This window comes from Lagopus leucura, unplaced genomic scaffold (assembly GCF_019238085.1).
Source record: "Lagopus leucura isolate 7727_CA_CO unplaced genomic scaffold, USGS_WTPT01 Super-Scaffold_100004, whole genome shotgun sequence".
In the NCBI taxonomy this organism is placed as follows: Eukaryota; Metazoa; Chordata; class Aves; order Galliformes; family Phasianidae; genus Lagopus; species Lagopus leucura.
The window spans coordinates 52,935,250-52,955,395 of NW_024962264.1; the positions used below are offsets into that span (position 1 = coordinate 52,935,250).

The 20,146-nt window shown below is 40.5% G+C and overlaps 1 protein-coding gene across 3 annotated transcripts in view; it reads left to right on the forward strand.

Moving 5' to 3' along the window:
• Nucleotides 1–2,930: 2,930 nt before the first annotated feature.
• Nucleotides 2,931–20,146, forward strand: part of CCDC149 (coiled-coil domain containing 149) — a 52,343-nt gene continuing 35,127 nt past the window's right edge. For 2 of the 3 annotated variants that reach the window (XM_042870673.1, XM_042870674.1), the window contains exons 1-3: nt 2,931–3,021; nt 12,308–12,469; nt 12,983–13,021. In XM_042870673.1, coding sequence (XP_042726607.1) covers nt 2,974–3,021; nt 12,308–12,469; nt 12,983–13,021 — 249 coding nt within the window. In that variant the 5' untranslated portion in view covers nt 2,931–2,973. The remainder of the gene's footprint in view (nt 3,022–12,307; nt 12,470–12,982; nt 13,022–20,146) is intronic. The other variant, XM_042870675.1, reaches the window with a different exon arrangement.

Below are 20,146 nucleotides of genomic sequence, written 5' to 3' on the forward strand. Positions count from 1 at the left end.
TCATTTTCTTGGCTTGTTTATGTGATTTGAGGTAGGAACATCTGCTCATAGTCCAGCAGAGTAACTCATCCTGGCCAGGTCCGTTCTGTAGGAGCATTGCAGTGGTGAGTAAAGTAAGTAGTACTTACTGGTAGGTAAAACAGAGAGAATTGGAAAAGGTGAAGAAGCTGCCAAAAGACTTTATTATCAGGCACCAAATGTGATTATTTAAAAATACATATTTGTGTTCTTTTATTTCCTTTCTTATCCTATTAAGTCCATTCAAAACATACTTCAGCTTGTTTTTTATTTATTCCCCTGAATCTTGCTTTTTAATTCAGAAGAAATTAGTTATTCTCATCCAAGAGCTGGGGCTTTCTGAAAAACACAAGCTCTCATCAGATGTTTGATAAAATCGTAAGAGCTGAAAGTGCTGAGAATTCCTTTTGATTTATAACCTCTCTTTCATGAATATTTACTTCTCATTTGAATAATTATCATCAATAAAAATGAAAACTTTTGTCTGTTAAGACTGCAAGCAGCTTTGGGATTAAAATGAGTGACATCCCTCAAAAAATGAGGGTTATTAGAGAGTTATCTTACAAGCAGAGCCCTTTCTGCAAGAGCATTCTGAGTGTGGAGTACTGCAAGACCAAGAAAACAGAGACACATTCCATAAATGAGAATTAAAGCTAGGAAAAAGATTGTTGAATTCAACTATGCTTGTAATGGTAAAGCTTTAACTATTACAATAATATGAAAATTATGGGGTTTCTAATACCATTAACAATTCTAATCAGTGCATTTAAATTATAGCTATTTTTCATGTAATTTTCATTATTTGCTATTTGCCTGTGCGAACGACATGCTTTCTTTTTCAGCAGGGTTTGCTGAGAAGCCTGAGAGGATGTGCAGGCTTGCAATGTATTGCACACATGACAATGTGTGCAATAACAGACCACAGAAAAATATGAACAGGAGGAAAGATGAATGTACCCTCTAGAGCACTGAAGTTACAGAATGCCTAGAGATGACAAAAAGCTAATTTAGAAGAAAATGGTCTATAATTTGGAGAAAATGTCTAAGTTTGATTTATAATTTGCACCTAAAATGTATGAACCCTGCATATACCCCATCAAACTACAGCTCCATGCCAAAGCCAGCAGCTCTTTTGATCTTATATATATATATATATACATATACATATATGTATATATATATATATATACATTTACATATATGTATATATATATATATATAAATATATGTATATGCAGGTAACTGTAGATATTTATTAGACTTGTTAATTTAATTCAAATAGAGTTCCTCTGAGTTTATATGTGACCTATGCTTCTTTCCACATAGGCTGCTAATTACTCACCTGAAATAGAAAAAAGCAGGTCCAGAAGAAGGCCATGAAAATGATGAAAGGGCTGGAGCACCTCTGCAGTTAGGAAGGGCTCAGACAGTTGGGGTTATTTTGTTTGAAGAAGGCACTTGGGAGACAGTCCAGTGTTTAAAGTCTTCCAGCATTTGAGGAGGACCTACAGGAAAGATGAAGAAGAAAGTGTAGGGACAGGGCAAGAAATGATGTTATTCATGCTGAGACTGAGGGGTCACCTGCTTGAAGGGCTGTGAAGTTGTAAAAGAAGGACTCTTAACTTTCAGAGAACAGAATGACACTGTTGCTAGATGCCAAACCACAAACAACATCCTAACAATGGAGATACTGTGGTAAGGAGTGATATGTGTTACTGTTTCATCTTGGATTGTTTATTGTGTTATTTAAAACAAAGAATAATTGTGGGGGGCAATCCTAAACATCAGTACAGGCTGGGTGATGAGTGGATAGAGCGCAGTCCTGCAGATCAGGAGTTGGAGGTACTGGTGGATGAAAAGCTTGATATAAGATGCAATGTGCAGTTGCAGCCCATAAAACCAAATGTATCCTGAGCTGCAGTGAAAGAACCACGGCCAGCAAGGTGAGAGAGGTGATCCTTCCCCTCCACTCCACTGCTGTGAGACATCACCATGAGTGCTGTGTTCACCTCTGAGAACCCCAAAATAAGCAGGACAGGGATCTGTTGGAGTGAGTTCCCAGGAGGGCCACGGAGATGATCAAAGAGCTGGAGAACTTTTCTGATGAAGACAGGCTGAGAGAGTTGGGGTTATTCCACCAGGAGAAGAGAAAGCTTTGTGGAGACCTTCCAGTATTTTAAAGAGGACCTGTGGGAAAGATAGAAAATGGACTCTTCCTTGTGGACAGATATGATAGGAAAAGGGGTAGTTGTTTTGAGTTAGAAGAGGGCAGATTTAGATTAGATGTTGGGGAAAAAAATATTCAGTATGATGGTGGTGAGGCATTGGAACTGGTTGCCCAGTGAAGCTGTGGATGCCCCATCCCTAGAATTATTCAAGGTCAGGTTGGATGGAGCTTTATGTGGCCTAATCTAGCAGAAGATGGCCATGTGCGCGGGGTTGGAATTTGATGGCCCTTAAGGTCCCTTTCAACCTAAGCCATTTTATGATTTTTACTTGTTTGTTTTGATCTGAGGTTCTCGATCCATCCAATTCCTCTCCTCCACAGCGTAGCCGGATTTCCCAGTTTAGGCATTTTTGAGGCGGTCGTGCCTTGGGTGGATTTTGTCTGTGAGGACGCAGTACGCTGCAGCTGCGTTCGCTGCTCAGATGAGGGTAGGTAGAGCCCCCGAGGCCCCCGGACGAGCAGAGAGCACCACGTCCCCATCGCGCTCGGGCTGCCGTGCTTCCGCCGGTGACACCAGCGGTCCTCGGGCCGCTCCTTCCACGCGGGTCTGGCCGTGCCTTGCCCAGGCCGCTCCCGGCGCCCGACCGCGCACGGCGCCTTCGGAGCGCGGAGGCGGCCCGGGCCCAGCTCCGCGGCCCGGCCAGGCCCCGCCTCTCCCCGCGGGCCGCTCGGCGGAAGGCCGCGCCGGTGCGGGCGGAGCCGCTCGCCGCCATACGCCGGCCGGAGCCATGAGCTCCCACCGTAGCGAGAGCGACTGGCAGGGGCTGGTGAGCGAGGTGAGGCGGCGGGAGGGCGCGGGGCCCCGCCGGGTGAGGGGCGGGCCGCGGTGCGGCGGAGCTCCGGCTGCGGGCCCCAGCCGGGGAGCGATGGGGACGCGGGGCGGGAGGTTGAGCCGCGCAGGGCCGAGCGGGGCGGGGTGCGGCCGCTGCTGCACGGCGTGAGCCCGCTCAGCGCTGCCTCCTCCGTCTCGTGGCCGGCCCTGCCGCTCGGTTCGCCCGCCTTAACTCCCGCTCGCTCGCTGGAAGGCGGTGTGTCCGCACCGGTGACACCGCTGCTGTTGGTTTGACAGCCGGGCGGATCTGAGGCCTCAGGCCTCGTGCTGACAGAAGCCGGGAGGTCCGGCACCTGCAGCCCTGCCGCCAGCGTTGCATTGCGGGCTGCGGGCACGGCGGGACGGAGCGGGCGCTTCAGCCTGTATAGTGCTCGCACCGTAAACTGCAGGGTGTTGTCATCCACGGTGCCATTAATGCAGGTAGAAGTGGATTTTCAGGGTAAAGATTAGCAAATGCTATCTGCTGCTTCCATATTAAAAGTTCTTTGATGTCTACAAGTGCACATGTTCATCTGAGAGATGTTACCAGACTCAAACCGACATGACACCAGGATCCTTTAAGGAGTATCGTCAATGTTAAGCCAATTCAGTAGGCAATACCATGCTGTTCTGACTAGTTTGGCATTCTGATTTATGGAATTGCTTTAGAACATCAAAATACCATTTTACTTTTACAGCTAACAAACAAAACTTTGTTTTGCCTTCACAAAAGGCTCGTGTCTAAATGAGAACCTAACTGTTTCAGAGCACCATCCGCAGAAGTGAACTGCTCTTTCTGGAGGGCTTTGCTTCTGCTATGCTTTTAAACATGGCCTAAGGCCCTGTCAAAGGTGCACGTGTTCAATGCCAAACCTGACGTGTCCCAATGAATTCAGAATTCATGAGTGCCGGAATTGTGCGCTGCATTCAGAACTGAAGTCTTTCCATACACACCATGCTTTCAAACGCACAAGATAACCCATAAGAAAGTGAAAGGCACGCTTTCAGTACGTGGTTGTGCAGCACTGCATCTGCCATCTCTCTTCCCAAATGGGAGTTTTGTTTGTGGGCAGGGATAGTGTTGTGTGTCAGGGAAGGGTAAGAACTACTAACAGTTCACAAGGTGTTTTCAAAGCGAACAGCTCTGTTCTCAGCTCTGAATGCCCTCTAGAGTTACTGTAGAACTTTTTGACTTCTGTTACGATTTAACCTAAAAACTCAATCCAGAAATTGAACACTTACTTGTTTTAAAGTTTCTTGATTGTAGCAAAGTTTAATGGCTGTGCTAAGCTACATTCCTGCAAATACTGTAGCATACATATAATTCCTGTTGTTTTCTTGTTTTTGTTTTTCAAAAACAGAGACGTAGTGACATCCCTTCTATCTGTTCCTACAGCAGGCTGTAAGCTTTGTTTCTATGTGAAGTCTGTAGAACACAGTGACAGTGATACAGTTTCTCTTCTGCCTTCATACTTCTTCCACTATTGTGATTAACTTTGTGTGATCTACCCATTTACGTGCTAGGGGGTCTGTGAGAAAGTGGCTCTGGCTTATTAAGTAAATTGTAATTTGTTTTTCTGATTTACCCAATTTCTCAACATGTAATTTCAGGGTAAGATATAGAGCTTAGTTTCCAGAGCTCTTAGATTCAGTTAGGCAATTTAAAATTTGTTTTGTACACATTATACAAGCATTTTGAGGCACTGTCAAAGCATAAGGTTTAACGCTGGCAGGAGGAGACTTGGTAGCTCTAACCAAACACACTCACACAGCTGATGGACAGTTAAAACGCGGAGTGGGATATAAAATCTTGACCTAAAAGGCCAGAAGCCAGTAGGTTCAAATCAATGTGACATACTTGTTCATTTCCACACACTTGGTCCTCCAAATTTGAAAGCTGTAAGGCACTTCTGTTGAAATACTTGTCAAAGCAACTGTAAGATTTTTAAGTCTGGTGTTGCAGGTGTTAGGAAAAGTGGCAGAGTGCAGTTTTGATCCTTACAGATAGGTGTATAGACAAACACTTGTACACACAATTGTGTATCTCTGTAGTTTGGCTCTTTATTCTTCATTAGAAGGAGTGCTTGCTTATTTCAGTGTTTTCTTTTTCTGTGTTTACTGTTTTTGTCTTTTTTTCTCTTGTTCCACTCTAGCGCCTTCTGCAGTGTGCTCTTTCACATCTCTTTCACTGCTTTTATAATGCTCATCACCAGCTTCGTGCATGTGTTTGGCCTCCATGCTTACAAGTGGTTTCCACTTGTGCTACAGCCTTTCAGGCATAGTGTGCACCTGGCTCAACAGTCTTTGTGCCATATGTACCTTGAATAGTCATTAACTTTGAATAGGTTGACATAGAAAGGCATGCTGGGTAAAAGCCAACTTTGCAAAAACTGAAGGAACAGAAGGAGTCATTCTTTCCATCTTGAAAACTAAACACAAAAGAGCAAGCTACAGGAGTGAGAATCTACGTAATTTTTGCCCACTCCTGAGCAGAGTTCAAGAATTCTTCATGGGTGGATATACATAGAGGTAAAGCACTCTGTTATATTATACAAGAAGTCTGCCTGAAGTCTGGATTTTTTTCTACCATTTGCATTACTGCATAGCCCATGTTTAAGATATTTAAAAGATAATGTAAAGCTGTAGCATTAATATCTGTTAATAATTGTTTGTTTGACACAAATGTCATAGCAAGAACTTTCTTGCTGGCTGGACTGAGATGGGTTGGTGACCTAAATCCTCCAAACCCATGTGATTTTAATAAATCTCAAAACACTATCTCAAGTGGAGGGCTCATTTCTTTGAACGTGTTTTTGAATGTTTCTTTATTTGGGAAACAAACAAACAAAACAAAAAAACACACCAAAATCCATGATACAAACAAGATATCTGTCCCACCAGGAAGAGGATGAAGAAAAGGTAGTTTGGCTGATATTACTTGTTTGGTTGAGTGCGCCGCTAGAAAGCTGTTATGGTAAGATGTTATACAGGGCTCTTCACTGAAAAGAGTTTGTGAAAATAATTTTGATGACCAAAATCTTCATTGTGGAGTTTTGTTTGTTTGCTATTAAGTATTTTTAAATGTCCATGCTTACTTCCCAGTCTGACTTCTGGATAAGCTAAGTTACTAATTTAGACAACTCAAATAAGTCAATTCCTTACTGGCTCAGTTTTCTTCCCTGTATGGATGAGAGGAAGCATAACTAAATGTTGTTAATGGGAGTGAAAGCTGTGGTGTATGGATGCTGTTCGAGGATAGGTGAGGTAGTTTTGAGAGGTTGTAGAAACTTCCGACTCTGAATGTTCTGCTACAGAGGAGAGTGATTTCAGTTTTTGCTTGACTTTCATGTTATCTGCCTTGGAATTCATGTGATCTAGAGATGATGACAGAAATAGTGATAAAGAAATAAGTATTAGCATGATCACGGGGTGGTGAGATGAGTTGAGCAGTATCAGAAGATCATTTGTGATAGGGAAAAACCACTTTTGCATAGTGTGCAACACCACCTCTGTCCTTGCTGACTTCTGTCAGTACAGTCTTTACAGTGCTTTCTACTGAAGTCAGTGATTGTTCTGCCATTGCCTTTCCTCAGAGTCGGCACCAGTTCTGACATCATACTGCTTGGAAGACGTGTACTTTTGGCCCTGTTTTCCACTGAAAGCAAGCAGGTTTCCTAGGATACTCATAGGTTAGAGTGGCTCTCCCTTCTTTCTGATGGCTCCCTTCTTGCATTTGCCAGTTTTCAGAATTAAATCCAACGTCAAAATGGTACTTTTTCCTTGTCACCTCCCATATACTGTAGCATCTACTTTATGCTATTTACTGCTACTCATGCATGACTGTGCTTCCTAAAATTAGTTGGAAGAAATTTAGTCTCCATTTAATTTGTCATTCTCAAGAGGCTACTTCTTGATTATTAACTGTGTATGATCTTTGGCACTGCACAGGGAATGTGCTCTTGAGCTTCTTTCCCTAATAACTGCCAGATTAAAACTTGGAGGAATAGTTTTGGGGAATGGTTTATCCAAACTACAACTACTGAGCAGTAGTTCTGGTTGAAATAGCCATGTGTTCCTGATGTGAATTCTGAATAAGAGTGAGAAACTTAACCTGCCTGTAACTTAGCCTTTTTTGCTGCACAATAAACTAATGAGAAGAGGAAGGAAAATTAGTGAGATTTTCATAACTACAATGTATCTTTAATTTTCTGACTTCTCAAAGACGGTGTGAAGTGTAGTTAAACAAACCCATCTGAGGGGATTGTGCAGGGTTTAGAACCACTCATCTTAGAGGTTTTCAGAATAAGGGCAAATGCCAGCAACTGTAGACCAGGACAGATTGAGGGAAATGGATGCTCTGAGGTCCCTGGGTGATTGAGTTGGCACTGTAATTAATGACTTCCTCCTTTGGGAAAGGGAGTGGAAATGCTGAAGGTTCTTACACTGTGACTTACTTTTTTCCATAGTTCTTGGTAACTGTGAGAGGTGCTAGACACCTGCCTGCTGCCATTTCAGGCAGCAAAGCAAGTGTCTGCTTCTCATGTCTCCATGTTGCAGTTTGGACTAAGTTAGTCATAGAACCATAGAATCATAGAATCCTAGTCACAAGGACACTGGGGAACAAACATGGTGAAGTTTGTAATGCAAATATTAGTATGCAAACATAGGGCTGGGTCACGTTGTGAAGGTGTTCTGAGTTACCAAATGAGATGACTTGATGTTAATTCTTAAAGGATCAACAGCTTCGATTTGGTGTAATACTGTCACCAGGCTTAAGATGTGGTATTCTGAGCAAGCTGTCTACATTACAGTGAATGATACAAACTTGTGTCAAACTCCAGAAGTTAGGAGGTAGCCAGAGGAGGAAGTGCTGGTCAGGAGTTGGTACTGTGTGTTACAGCCAAGGTAAGTACACTGTTTTGGATTTTATAGGAGATGGGAGGCAAATGGCAAGTAATTGCATATTGCTTTGAGTTTGAGTGCTTGGCTCTTCCAGATGACTTCAGGTTAAACTCTTCCAACTTCTGGGAAGCAACATTACCAAAACCTGGCCAGCAAACAACCCGGACAGTGATGTTGCAGTGCATTTTGGGGCTTTTCCACTTGTAACTTGAGCAACAAATTTGCCTGCAGGAGCAAAGTGAAGTGAAATCTGATAAAACTGAAGGCAGTTAATTAGTAGTTGGATCTATTGTCCAAAGGATGTTGAATAGAGGTTACAGTTTCTCTGAGAGTGTGGTGAATGATGGATTTCCAGGCCCATGTACCTCATGGTGTCCCATGCATGTGGAGGACACAAAATCCTGGAGTGTTCAGGGAACGTGAAGTATGAGCCACGCTGATTTCAAAGCAGATCTTGGAGAAAATATCTTTGCTTTTAGCCTCAGGTATTTTCGTTCTTGGCACCAATTGCCATGAAATAGCCAAGTAATTTGTACAAATTTATTTTATGATAGGAATTTGGTGTGTTTGTTTGTTTGAAAAAAGGAGGTTGAAAACCTTGACGTGTCCCAGCTTCATTTGATTTTTAGACCATGTCTGTGGTGCCATTAATGAGATGTGTCCGGATCTACCACTAAAAATAGCAGTGGACAAATAGTAAGTGTTTGATGTAGAGTCACCTTGGAGTAGCTCCACTCTCCTGTAATGTCAGTCTTTTTTCACTCAATTTCTCTAAAGCAGTTATCTGGCTGTAAAGCAGTTCAGGCAGTAATGTAGGATGTCATATATATTCCTTTAATTATTATGATCTTCCTTGTAGCAATTATAATTTGCTTTATTACAGATAACAGCGAATATAGATAAAAGTCACTAGACAGATACGAGAAGTTGTACACAGTAGCTTTTAGACTGAAAGCGTAGTAGCTTGTTCTGGTTTAACTTTGTTTTTTAAATTCAAAGATTCTTTTGAAATGTCAATTAAAAGGAAACAAAAAATAACAAGAATATACCGTATTCTTACAGCAGATAACAGAATGCACTTGTTTGTCTCACTGATAGGCTGTATGTGAGACATTGCCTTCTTTTGTCAAGTGCAGTGGAAGAAATCTTTGTACAAATGCCAGAAGCATTTGTTGAATTCCTTTTCTCAGACTGTGTTGGAAGTTTTTTCTTAGTGCTTGCATTGCTCCATAAAGACTTTTAAAGTCTTATGTTCCTTTTGAAAGCACACCAGCTTGGCTGCACGCCTTTGCTCATGTGTAGAAGACTGTTGATGGGACTCAGTTATTTCTGCAAGTATAGTTCTTATCTGTTATACACTGGTTAAGTCAACTTATGGTCTTTAGTAAATTTTTTCTTTTTTTTTTTTTTTAAAATATATATTCTGAAGCATATCCATATTGAATTACTTCCTCGAGGTCTTTCTTTTTATCATTTGTTTTTCTTTCAAAAATGGTAATTGGAATTGGAACCATAGCTCTGCTGAATAATCAAATTCCACAAGAATGCTGTGACTTTATTGTCTCTTGTACCACCAACCCATGGAAACAAATTACTATATATTATTGCTATTTTTATGCCACTTATTTGGGAAACTCAATATATGCAGAAGACAAAAATGGCTTCAAAAAGCCCACTAGATGCTGATTTTTATGGTAAAAGCCAGAGTAAGAGATGCCAGGCCACTTTCTTCTATAAGGTCTATCATCAGCATTTAATTAACCAAGGTAAAACTTATTCTGTGCTAGTTGCAGACGATTACACTTTTCATGTAGGTCCTGAACTCCTGTTTCTGCATCCTGCTTAGGGTTCAGCCACTGCTGGCATAGAATCATAGAATCATAGAATCATAGAATCACTAAGGTTGGAAAAGACCTAAAAGATCACCCAGTCCAACCGTTCACCTATTCCCAATAGCTCCTACTAAACCATGTCCCTCAACGCAACATCCAGTCTTTCCTTGAACACCCCCAGGGTCGGTGATTCCACCACCTCCCTGGGCAGTCCATTCCAGTGCCTGACCACCCTTTCTGAAAAGTAATACTTCCTCATGTCCAGCCTGAATCTCCTCTGCCGTAGCTTGAAACCATTCCCCCTGGTCCTATCACTAATGACACGAGAGAAGAGGCCGACCCCCAGCTCACTACAACCTCCCTTCAGGAAGTTATAGAGAGCAATAAGGTCTCCCCTGAGCCTCCTCTTCTCCAGGCTGAACATTCCCAGCTCCTTCAGCCTCTCCTCATATGGCCTGTGTTCCAGACCCCTCACCAGCTTTGTTGCCCTTCTTTGAACACGTTCCAGGGCCTCAATATCTTTCTTGCAGTGAGGGGCCCAAAACAGATATGACAGCATGACAGATAATGGAGAGTTTCCTTTTTTCTCACCAATGCTGCTGTAAAAGGTGAAGCCCCACTGGTTTGCCTTGAAGGTGTGCATGGTAGTGGCAGAAGCAGGTTTTGTTTGTCACTATGTTACCTGCCTGGTAAGGATTCTGTGATCTAGCTCACAGTCCAGATGAGCTTCTGACTTTCACACAGCACCCCATGAGTGGCCATTTGCAGGAATGGGGCTGGTTCAGGGTTTGGGGTTTTTGTTTTGTTCTGTGTTTTTTAAGTGACTGGGGGAGTTGTTTGTAATTACTGTGTCAGATTGTACTTACTTACAAAGCATATAGTGAAGGCATATTTTTGAACTGACTAAGGCATGAGATGAAGCTGGAAAAAGAGAAAATAGATTGTCAAAGACAAGTATTTCACTGTAAGTGAAAGAATGATTTTATCAAGTTTAGGGCAGTTTACCACGTCACTATAATCTTTTGCTGACAATATTAAAGTTTAGCTTCTGATGCCTTTCCATGTTTTATCAGGGGACTTGACATTTGTGTAAGGTATCAGTAAGGACATAAGTACAGAGTTACAGTTGCCTTTGTAAAGTTGATGCGAAGGCATCATAATCCAGAAAATTTATGGCAGGATTTCAACTTCAGTAGTGCCAGAAATAAAATTAATCCAAGGTAGAAGTGTCCTTTTTGAGAGTTCAAATCCTTCTTGGAATTGCTTTTCTCATTCCCTTTCGACTTTTTTGCAACTAAGCATTTACCGTTTTTGGAAAATGTTGTCTGTAGTACTGTGCTAAAATCTCCTTTCCCTCTCTCATTTCCTTGAAATTGAGGTTAACAAAGTCAGTTCCAACTAAGTTCTACATATGGGTGATGATTTTTATCCCAAAGAACAGCGTTGACTTGAAGAGTGTGGAAGTGCTGATGCTCTTGCTTTGTGCACGAGCCCGTAATGACAAAGTGTTCTTGTCAGAGTACGTAATGAAACTATAAATTGTTTTCATGAATGCTGTGATATTTGGTCTCTTGCAGAGCACAGTCAGAGTGTATTTAGTGCCAGATTTCATGTAACATCAGAATTAGAAATATTACATAGAATGAGTAGTGTCAGGAGGTGGGTGAGAAGAATCTGCTGACTGACCACTGTGTTAAATCGAAGAAGTTGCCTGAAGCTTCTGATAGGTAAAATTCAGTTGCTGTAGATGTTCCTCTCCACAGGGAAATGCAGTGAAGTAGATAAATATAGAAGAAATGAGATTTGTAAGCTCTGCTTCGCTTTGTGTATGAGCCCTACAAGTAAGAGGTGGTGAAAGGAGAGAAAGTCTCACTTGCATCTTCCCTCTCCTTTCAAATGCTTGCAATATTCCTGCATTATTTCACATTCTTGTGAAGTAATTTCCTTTGTCAGTGTTTATAGGGTACACACTAAAATGATTCAGGTACTTTTTGGTAGGCACTTGTACTGCTCTTTTGGTCATAACAGGGCCGTCTTTCGTTGCCTGGGAGAAGTGTGAGTCCAGAGGACATTGCTGGTAGTGGGGAAAAGAGGGAGGGCAGAGAGAACGAAGCAGGAAGTGCTGGTGGCTAGCAGAGCTGGCTCTTGTGGAATCAAGTAGAAAAGGGCGTTTGCAAAGGCTGCTTCTTCCAGCAACCTTCCTGGGCTTTCAGGCCAAAATGTGAGACTTCTCATTTTGTTACGTATGAGGGAAAAGAGTGGAAATATGAATTGCTAAATTTTGTAACTCACGGTAGTCAGGAGAGCATGTGGCCTTGCAAATGGATTTTCATGATTCTGAAATAACAAATTTCTTTTCAGTGATTAACAGTAAGCTAAGAAGATTTGTAACAGAGTTTCATTCTGTGCAGTGAGTTGTCTTCCATCTTCTCCGTGAAAAACTGGAAACTGTTGAATCTAGTACTGGCTGGGGTAGGAGTGACTGGTAAGATTCATGTTGTTCTTTCTCCTCTGCAGTACCTGGTGTGCAAGAGGAAGCTCGAAAGTAAAAAGGAGGCGCTGCTGATCCTCTCCAAAGAGCTGGACACTTGTCAACAGGAAAGAGACCAGTATAAGCTCATGGCCAACCAGCTTCGAGAACGACATCAGTCCCTGAAAAAGAAGTACCGGGAGCTGATTGTAGGTTGTTCTTATTGTACACCACATGAGAAGGGGACAAGAAGCAACTTGAATATCAAAAGCATTCTATAATGAGTGCTGTAGAAAGCATTTAGGTACTTGTTTATAGTAGCCCTGCAGTTGTACAGTCCTGATCATATTATTACTCATTTGTTCCGCACCGATGAGGTAGTGGCTGTTATATGAGACACAGTAAGACAGTTTGTGCTTGGAGAAAATTAGTTTCAGTCATAATTCCATTTAAAAACTGACTGCAGTATTATTATTCCACAGCAACTTAATGTACCGTTATGAAAAACAATGCAAAATAAATTTGTAATGACCTGCTGTTTTAGAAAGACAAAAAAATATTCAGCCTTAGAAAAAAAATGTAAGGTGAAATGAACATTACTGGTGTTAATCAAGATGCAGTATTTTTGAAACAATTAAAAAAAAATTACTTAAAATTATGTGTTAAGAAGTGAGACTCAAAGCTCAAGAAGTAATTTGTCAATAACATCTGTTTATTTGTAGGATGGAGATCCATCCCTTCCCCCTGAAAAGAGGAAACAGGTAGGATTTATTTTTTGTTTGACATTACTTATCTGCTTCGAAAGTTTTTTGCAAAAGTGTGAAAATGCTAACTATAGAATCTGGTAAAAAGCAAACATTTCTGCAAACTGAACAGTCAAGTTATAAATTCAGACATCTTTTGCTTTGTTCTAAACATTTAATCCTGAAATATCATTAATTAGAATATATGGTTATTGCTTTTATGATCACCAGAGACTGAATCTGGGCAGTGTACAGAAATGTGACTTTGTTCTTGTTTATCTTTTTTGCACTGAGCTCTAAAATGAGTTCATGGCTGAACTTTTCATACTTCAGAAGCAGATTGGGAATGTGTTTTCTGCATCCTATAATTATTATTTTATTGTTGTGGGTACTGTTTTCCATTAGGTACTCTCCCAAGTCATTTGAGTTCTATGGGTTATAAGTGGTAAGAACAACAGTAATTGGATTTTATGGTTCCCTTGAAAATCTTTTTTTTTTTTTCCCCAGAAATCTCTAATCAGTGTCCCTATTGCAGGATGTTGTTTGTCACACCCTGATATTATCTTAACTTTTAGAAAAAAAAAAATAATGCCCATAGGAAAATATGTGAGAAGATAAAAGTATCCAAAAGGACAAAAGTTGTTCATGTAATTGCTAGTCTCGAAAGTCTCAGACTTGGATTGCTTGAACCATGGATATTGCATGGGTATCAGTGGCAGAATTTTTATTGATCATCCTTTCCCTTGGAGTTTGAATGTATTTCTTGCTATTTTATTAAAATTTTAGTGTCGTAGAGTTTTGGTTGTTTTAAAGTAAACTTTCAGAGGCAATGTAATTACTCCTTCATGCACTTAAACAAATAGCTGCTGAGAAGTCAGTGTCTCAGTGCAGAACCATTTAACATACTTGTTATTTTGCATAATTTGTTTAAATTCTATTAACACAGTTCTAATGAAACTTTATGACCAGATGTGGGTTTGAGCATTGTCACTACTCAAATTGGGATTGAAGAATATACAATAAAATGAAAAAAAATAAAATCAGCAATGTAGTATATGGGTCATTACAGAGATGAATAGGAAGGGAGACTTGGCAGCATCCCATAGACGCTGTTCTAATTCCTCTTACATTTTTTTAAAACAAATAAAGCTGATGCTTGTTTTTAAAATACTGGTAGAATTTATTCTGAATTCGGATGCTGTGACTATGTTAAGTTTTGGCAAATTTCATCATGGTGCTTGGAAAGTCATTTAATCTAGCTAGGAGTCCTTTTCTCTGAAGAAATGATGTATTCATGCTAGATGAGAAAGAAAGAAAATCTTGTTCTCAGATGCGGTCATTTTTGATGTCTCCCCGAAGGACAATATGTATTATAACCTGTATATTAATAGGCTGCTAGCTCCCTTCTTGAGTTTTTGTTTTCTCAGGAAGTTGTCTATAACACACAAAGTGTTTGATCTGGAGTAGTCAGGGCAACCTTTCTCAGGAAGAGAATACTTTTACTTTGAGAAATGCACCAAAGCATAATAAAAGAAAGTTGTATTTTTTCCACTGTTACTGTAAATGCATTTATTTGAGTACCTTTTCTTACTCAAGAAAGAGTTAAGTTGTCTGTGCTCTTTTGGACTTTTCCATTCCCTTTTTTACCCAGAAAATCTAGCTATGTGCTGGGAGAAGTTTGTTACTGCAGCCACTTCATAAAAGATCCTGATCCTGTAATGAATTTTGTGTGACACAACAGTACATGCTGTTCTTGCGGTCAGGAGTGAGATGAAAACATCACATGCTGAACAATTTGCTGCCTGTTACGTTTCTGTATTGCAAATGAAAAATTATTGTTGAAAACTTCAGTCTGCAATGCTAACAGTAATAGTTGGGTTGGATTTGCTACTCTCTTCTCCGTTTCTTCATTTTTCACCTTTCTTCTGCTTTGTGACTTCTTAAAACATCTTTTCTTCAATAGCATTCTTTTTCTCATTTGTCACAGCACAGAGTTCTCTTGAATGGAGATCTCATGTAACTGGGCAATTTCAATCAGCAAGCACATATGGACTGGTTTCATTTAAAAGGTATCACTACATGCAACACTCCGCAGTATTTTCCCTCTTGAGGCCACGTGTGTGTGATGGTACACATCTCTGTCATAATCTAGATGTGTACCATTCTGCCAAGCAGCAGCAGTGGGAACGAGAAATTGTGTTGCTGTAATCTCTTCTCTCACAGTAGGTGTTTTACCACTAGTAGTGCTATCACAGTCTATGAGCTATAAATGTGTTCTTGGCCCCTCTTTACACCAAACATTCAGTATTAAGTGCAGCAGCTGAAGGTAATGTAGTTTTGTGATGTCAGGAGTAATTTTTGGATAAATAATGGTGTAATGAAATGTTTCAGGAAGGTAGGAATAATGAAGAGTTGATTTTTGATGTTAGAATTCACCAGAGATCGTAAACAATAGACATTTCCTATTTTAAAAGCATGTTAAAATATTAGTCTGCCTGCAGAGCCTCTGTTGTTGAAAATCTCCCACTCTGCAGTGATATGCATTTTATATACATTTATATGCATTTGCTGTGATACAGAACATTTTGATGACATTGACATTTTATGACAAATACTAGGAATCTGTTGGGCAGTGTAGCATTGCTGGAAAAGTTAAAGAAAAAAAGACTGGTGGGATTTCTAGCTTGATTTACAGTGATTACTGTTGTCTTCCACATTGTTTAAATTTTTGGTATAACTTTAGTCTGAGAGAAGCTTTGTTGTTGTGTGTCAAGAGTAAAGCTTCAATGCGTGTGTTCTCTGGTGAGGTTTCATGTTTGTATTTTAAATATGCAAAGTCGCAAATTAAATTAGACTAAACATCTCAGAATCAGAATGGTTGAGGTGGGAAGTTACCCCTTGATCATCTGGTTCAACCCCCTGCTCAAGCAGGGTCAGCTAAAGCAGCTTGCCCAGGGCCCTGTCCAGCTGGGTTTTGAATATCTTCAAGGGACTGAGATTCCACAGACTCTCTGGGCACCCTGCTCCAGTGTCTCACAGGTTTTGTGTTTGGGTAGAAATTCACATTTTAAATTGTGTTCATTAGTTCTGGCTCCTTTTTCTTCATTTCCTCTGTCGTGTATTTGTAGACATTGATGGGATCCTGCCTGAGCCTCCTCCAGGCTGAATAGTTCCAAGTCTCTCATCCTTTCCTCACATGAGCATAAAAGATGCTCCAACTCCTTAATCATCCTAGTGCATCTTCCTTGCATGTTTGTTTAGTACTCATTCTCTCTTCTCTATCAGTTCTCTTTTAGGCAAGTGGGTCCAGTGCTTTCCAAGCAGCTCTAGAACCTTGATGAGAGTCCTATGCTAACAACACCCTTGCTATTAGGAGTCTCATGACTTAATGGTGACATAATCGTACCACAAAGCACAGCTTTCCAGTTAATCTCTTTGTCAGATCAGAAAGCTCATCAAGAACTTGTGTGCCTCTTCCCTGAAAGTCATGCATGGCATTTGACCCTGTTATAGGTATCCATAGATGTCAAGGTGATTCATTCAAGCCAAAACTCTTACTGCTTCAGCCAAGATTGACATCTTGGAAGCACATTAGCCACTCACTGAGACTTCGTTTAGACAGCTTGACTTCTGTTAATGTATAAATTCATGAGTGTGGCATTTAGAGCCAAGCAGAACATCAGAAAGGCTGGAGGTTCCAGACAGAAATATGTTGTGACATGCTGCAAATGGACCCATTTTGGTCCTTTTCACTTCTGCTTCCAGCTTAATGTACTCAACTGTCAATGCAGTTTCAAAACAAACTTCAGGGATTGCCTCATGACCGTTTTTGATGTCGTTGGAAAAAAAATGATTACTGTGACTATTTTTCATTAATGAATTCAGGAAGTTTTGCTAGCCTTGTGCTAAGGCACAAAAGCTGCGTTCAGAGTCCTGTGAGATAAAATCTTCAGATAAAGCACCGTACGGGGTAAGCAATCATTTTGTATTTATCTCTCACGAGTGCTGTGAAGATTAATGTGATTTCCTCCTTTGTTCAGAGGGTTTGAAGATGAAAAACATTATGCATGTGCCAGATTGAGACCTGTGTGCTTTGCTGTGGTTTGTAGGTGCATGTTTGACTGCCACAGCGTGAGGCAGCAGGTGCAGAACAGTGAGATCACTTGCCTTTGTGACACTTGAGAGAACAACATTCCCATGGATTTCAAAATGTGCGAGTATAGTCAGGGAAGAGATTTTGTTTTCTGCATGTATGCAAAATCAAGGATTTCCTGAACATGCTGTGAATTATGTTTTTTGAAATGACACTGGTGTCTTCCACCTGTAGATTTTGCAGTGAGCATGAGGCTTGGAGAGACGAAATGCTGATTCTAACAGATGTGACTGTCGCTCTTTAAAATTTTGAGTGTTGTTCAGATCTGATGTTTATCATGTGCTCTGCTCTTCTGATTGCTGTGTCTTACCTTGATGGAATAAAGATACTTGTCCCACCTCTGCACCTGAATACTCTTGATAAATAGTCTGTTAATTAGTCAGGGCACTCAATGTGTTTAAGAGATTTTGATTCTTTCTTTGTCTGCATTATGACAAAGTTTAGGTCCCTAGAGTCTCAAAGCAGCCATTTTTGTTAAACCAATGAAACAATCTTCTGCCCTAGTATGGCAGTCTTTGTATAAGTAAAAATTAATCATTTCTCTTTGAATACGTTCATCTGCTGTCAACAAAAAACTGATGCCCTACTCTTGCCTGTATGAAGTATGAGGGAACTGAAGCACGCTGCTGAAACTTCACATTGAAGAAATCTCTGCCAATTAACTTCTCATGATGTTTGAGAAGTGAGGTTTTGGGAGAGCACACTTTGGCATCTTCAAGGATCTGATTGGTCCCATGATGCATCCTAACACAAAGGAAGTCAGACAAAAATACCAGAAGACCTTCGTGGATGAAGAAGTTGCTCCTGGACAAACTCAATCACAAAAGGAAAGCCTACAGAAAGTGACAGCATGGACAGGTAACCTAGGAGGGAGTACAGGTGCATTGTATAAACAGCTGGGATGGAATTGGGGAAGTTATGAATCCCACATGAAATTGAATCTGCCCAGGGATGCCAAGGGCAACAAGAAAGGCTTTACAAGTTAATACTAACACCTGCTGCTTATGATGTATGTTAGCAAGTTGCTTTGGAAAAACTGTCCTCTTAAGAGTCTGTAGTTGATGGTAACATTTTTTTCTTTCTTTGTCAGTCTTCAGCGTGTGCCTTAAGTTTGGCTATGTGCTGTTTGATCCTGTGTAACACTGTACTAAGCTAACACACAGAAAACTCATTGTAAAGGAGGGTAGGAGTATTTGGCTTATATGCCTAGCGATAGAATGGCTTTCTGGTTTTATTAAACAACTCAATAAAAACAGCTTTATAAGCAAGAGTGCTGAGTATCTTGTAAGTATATGAATGTTAGCAAGTTTTTCTTGTTCTGCAAAGCCCTGTCAAGTTTTGACTGGTTTGCTTCTGTGGTGGGATTCCTTCCTGTTTCTCAAAGTGCATATAGTCAGAAGAAGAGAGGTGTTCCTTCTTTTCGACTGCTCGGCAAGGCTTTGACTTTTGCTGTTGTTTTTCTTGGGGAAATATGACCCATTTTATGTATTTAATGTGCCTAGGACATATAAATGTAGAAGTCTTCTGCGCATAATCTTTCAACTTAAAAAGAAAGATGATTTTTGCTTCTTTATTGTAAGGAAACTGTAGGTGAACAGCAGTAGTTGGTAAGCAAAACAGGTTTTTCTGTATTAATTCAGCCACTGCAATCATATAAAAGCACTGCAGGAGAAACTGCAATTAAATTTGCTATCAGTCACACCAATCAAGTGTGCTTAATGTTTCATCACACTTTTTTTCCACCTGTCCTAGGAACTCAAAGAACTCAGTGTTCTTTGTTTGAAGGTGTGGCTGAAAAAAACAAAAGACTGGAAGCTGTGGTATAGAAATAATACCTGTTTGTATTTTAAAATATTTTTTTTAACTGTAAAGGTATTTTGGAAGTTCTCTTCCCCTTAACAAATTACTTTTTCAGGCAGCATCTAAAGGCAGGAAGTTTTTTATTTTTTTTAAATGTCAGATAAGATTTATGTGCAAGAGGATTGAGAGGTATATTAAAGCCTGTGTTACTATCCATCATTTTTTAAAGTGATGTGAAGAAAAATAACACTGTGAATGTGTAGCTAGATTTGCAAAATTGTTGAAGAATCCAAATTCAAGGGTAGTGTGTAATGCCAGAGATGACTGTTTGCAGTTCCATGTTATTTATAGTTTTTCTTTAAGGTCATCAGTTCAAATTCTGTGGGTCAGTAATGAGCAAAGATCTCTTGCTGTCTGACAACTGACTTGCATTAGTAAATTCATATTTATAGGTATTTTTGTCAGTAGTTTCAGATGTTTGTCCATGGCTGAAAGTAAGGCTCTCTTCAACCTTCTATCCTCAAAATATTATTGAGAATTTTAACAGAAGTCTAAGTGGAAAGGCTTCACGATCCCATCCCAGTGAATCTTTTTTGTCTGCTCTGTATTGCTTTTTTTTTCCTTGCTAAAAAAAGGAGGCACTTCCCAGTGGGCACTCCCACATCACACTTTTTCTCTCAGCTTCTAGTGGGATCTTTGCCATATGTTGCACTTGCTTTTGGTTAGCAGAAAAAGCAATTTTGGCATAAATTCTTCTGTCCAGTACTATAATGTGGGGTTGAACTGTGCTGAAATATACAGGCATGCTTCCTGTAGCAGACATGTAGAAGAATGCTGTGGAGGCTCAAGTATACCCCAAGCTGACACTAAGGGTGGACCGAGCTCTGGAAAGATTTTCTGATATATTTGAATGAAATTCTCTTTGTTAATTAGAAAAACAAGTGGCTGCATTGAGAGAGGACAGTTTCCTGTTTTGGGTTGTTGCAGAGGCAAGAAAAGATGAGGCTGTGGAAGGATACAGAACTCTGCATCTTTCCCTTTCCCTGGGTGAGGGATGTGATTGTTCCCCTCTATTCTGCCCTCATGAGGCCCCAGTTGGAGTCCTTTGTCCAAGTCTAGGACACCCAACACAGGAAAGAATTCAAGGGCTAGAGCACCTCTCCTAAGAAGGTAGACTGAAGGAACTGGGC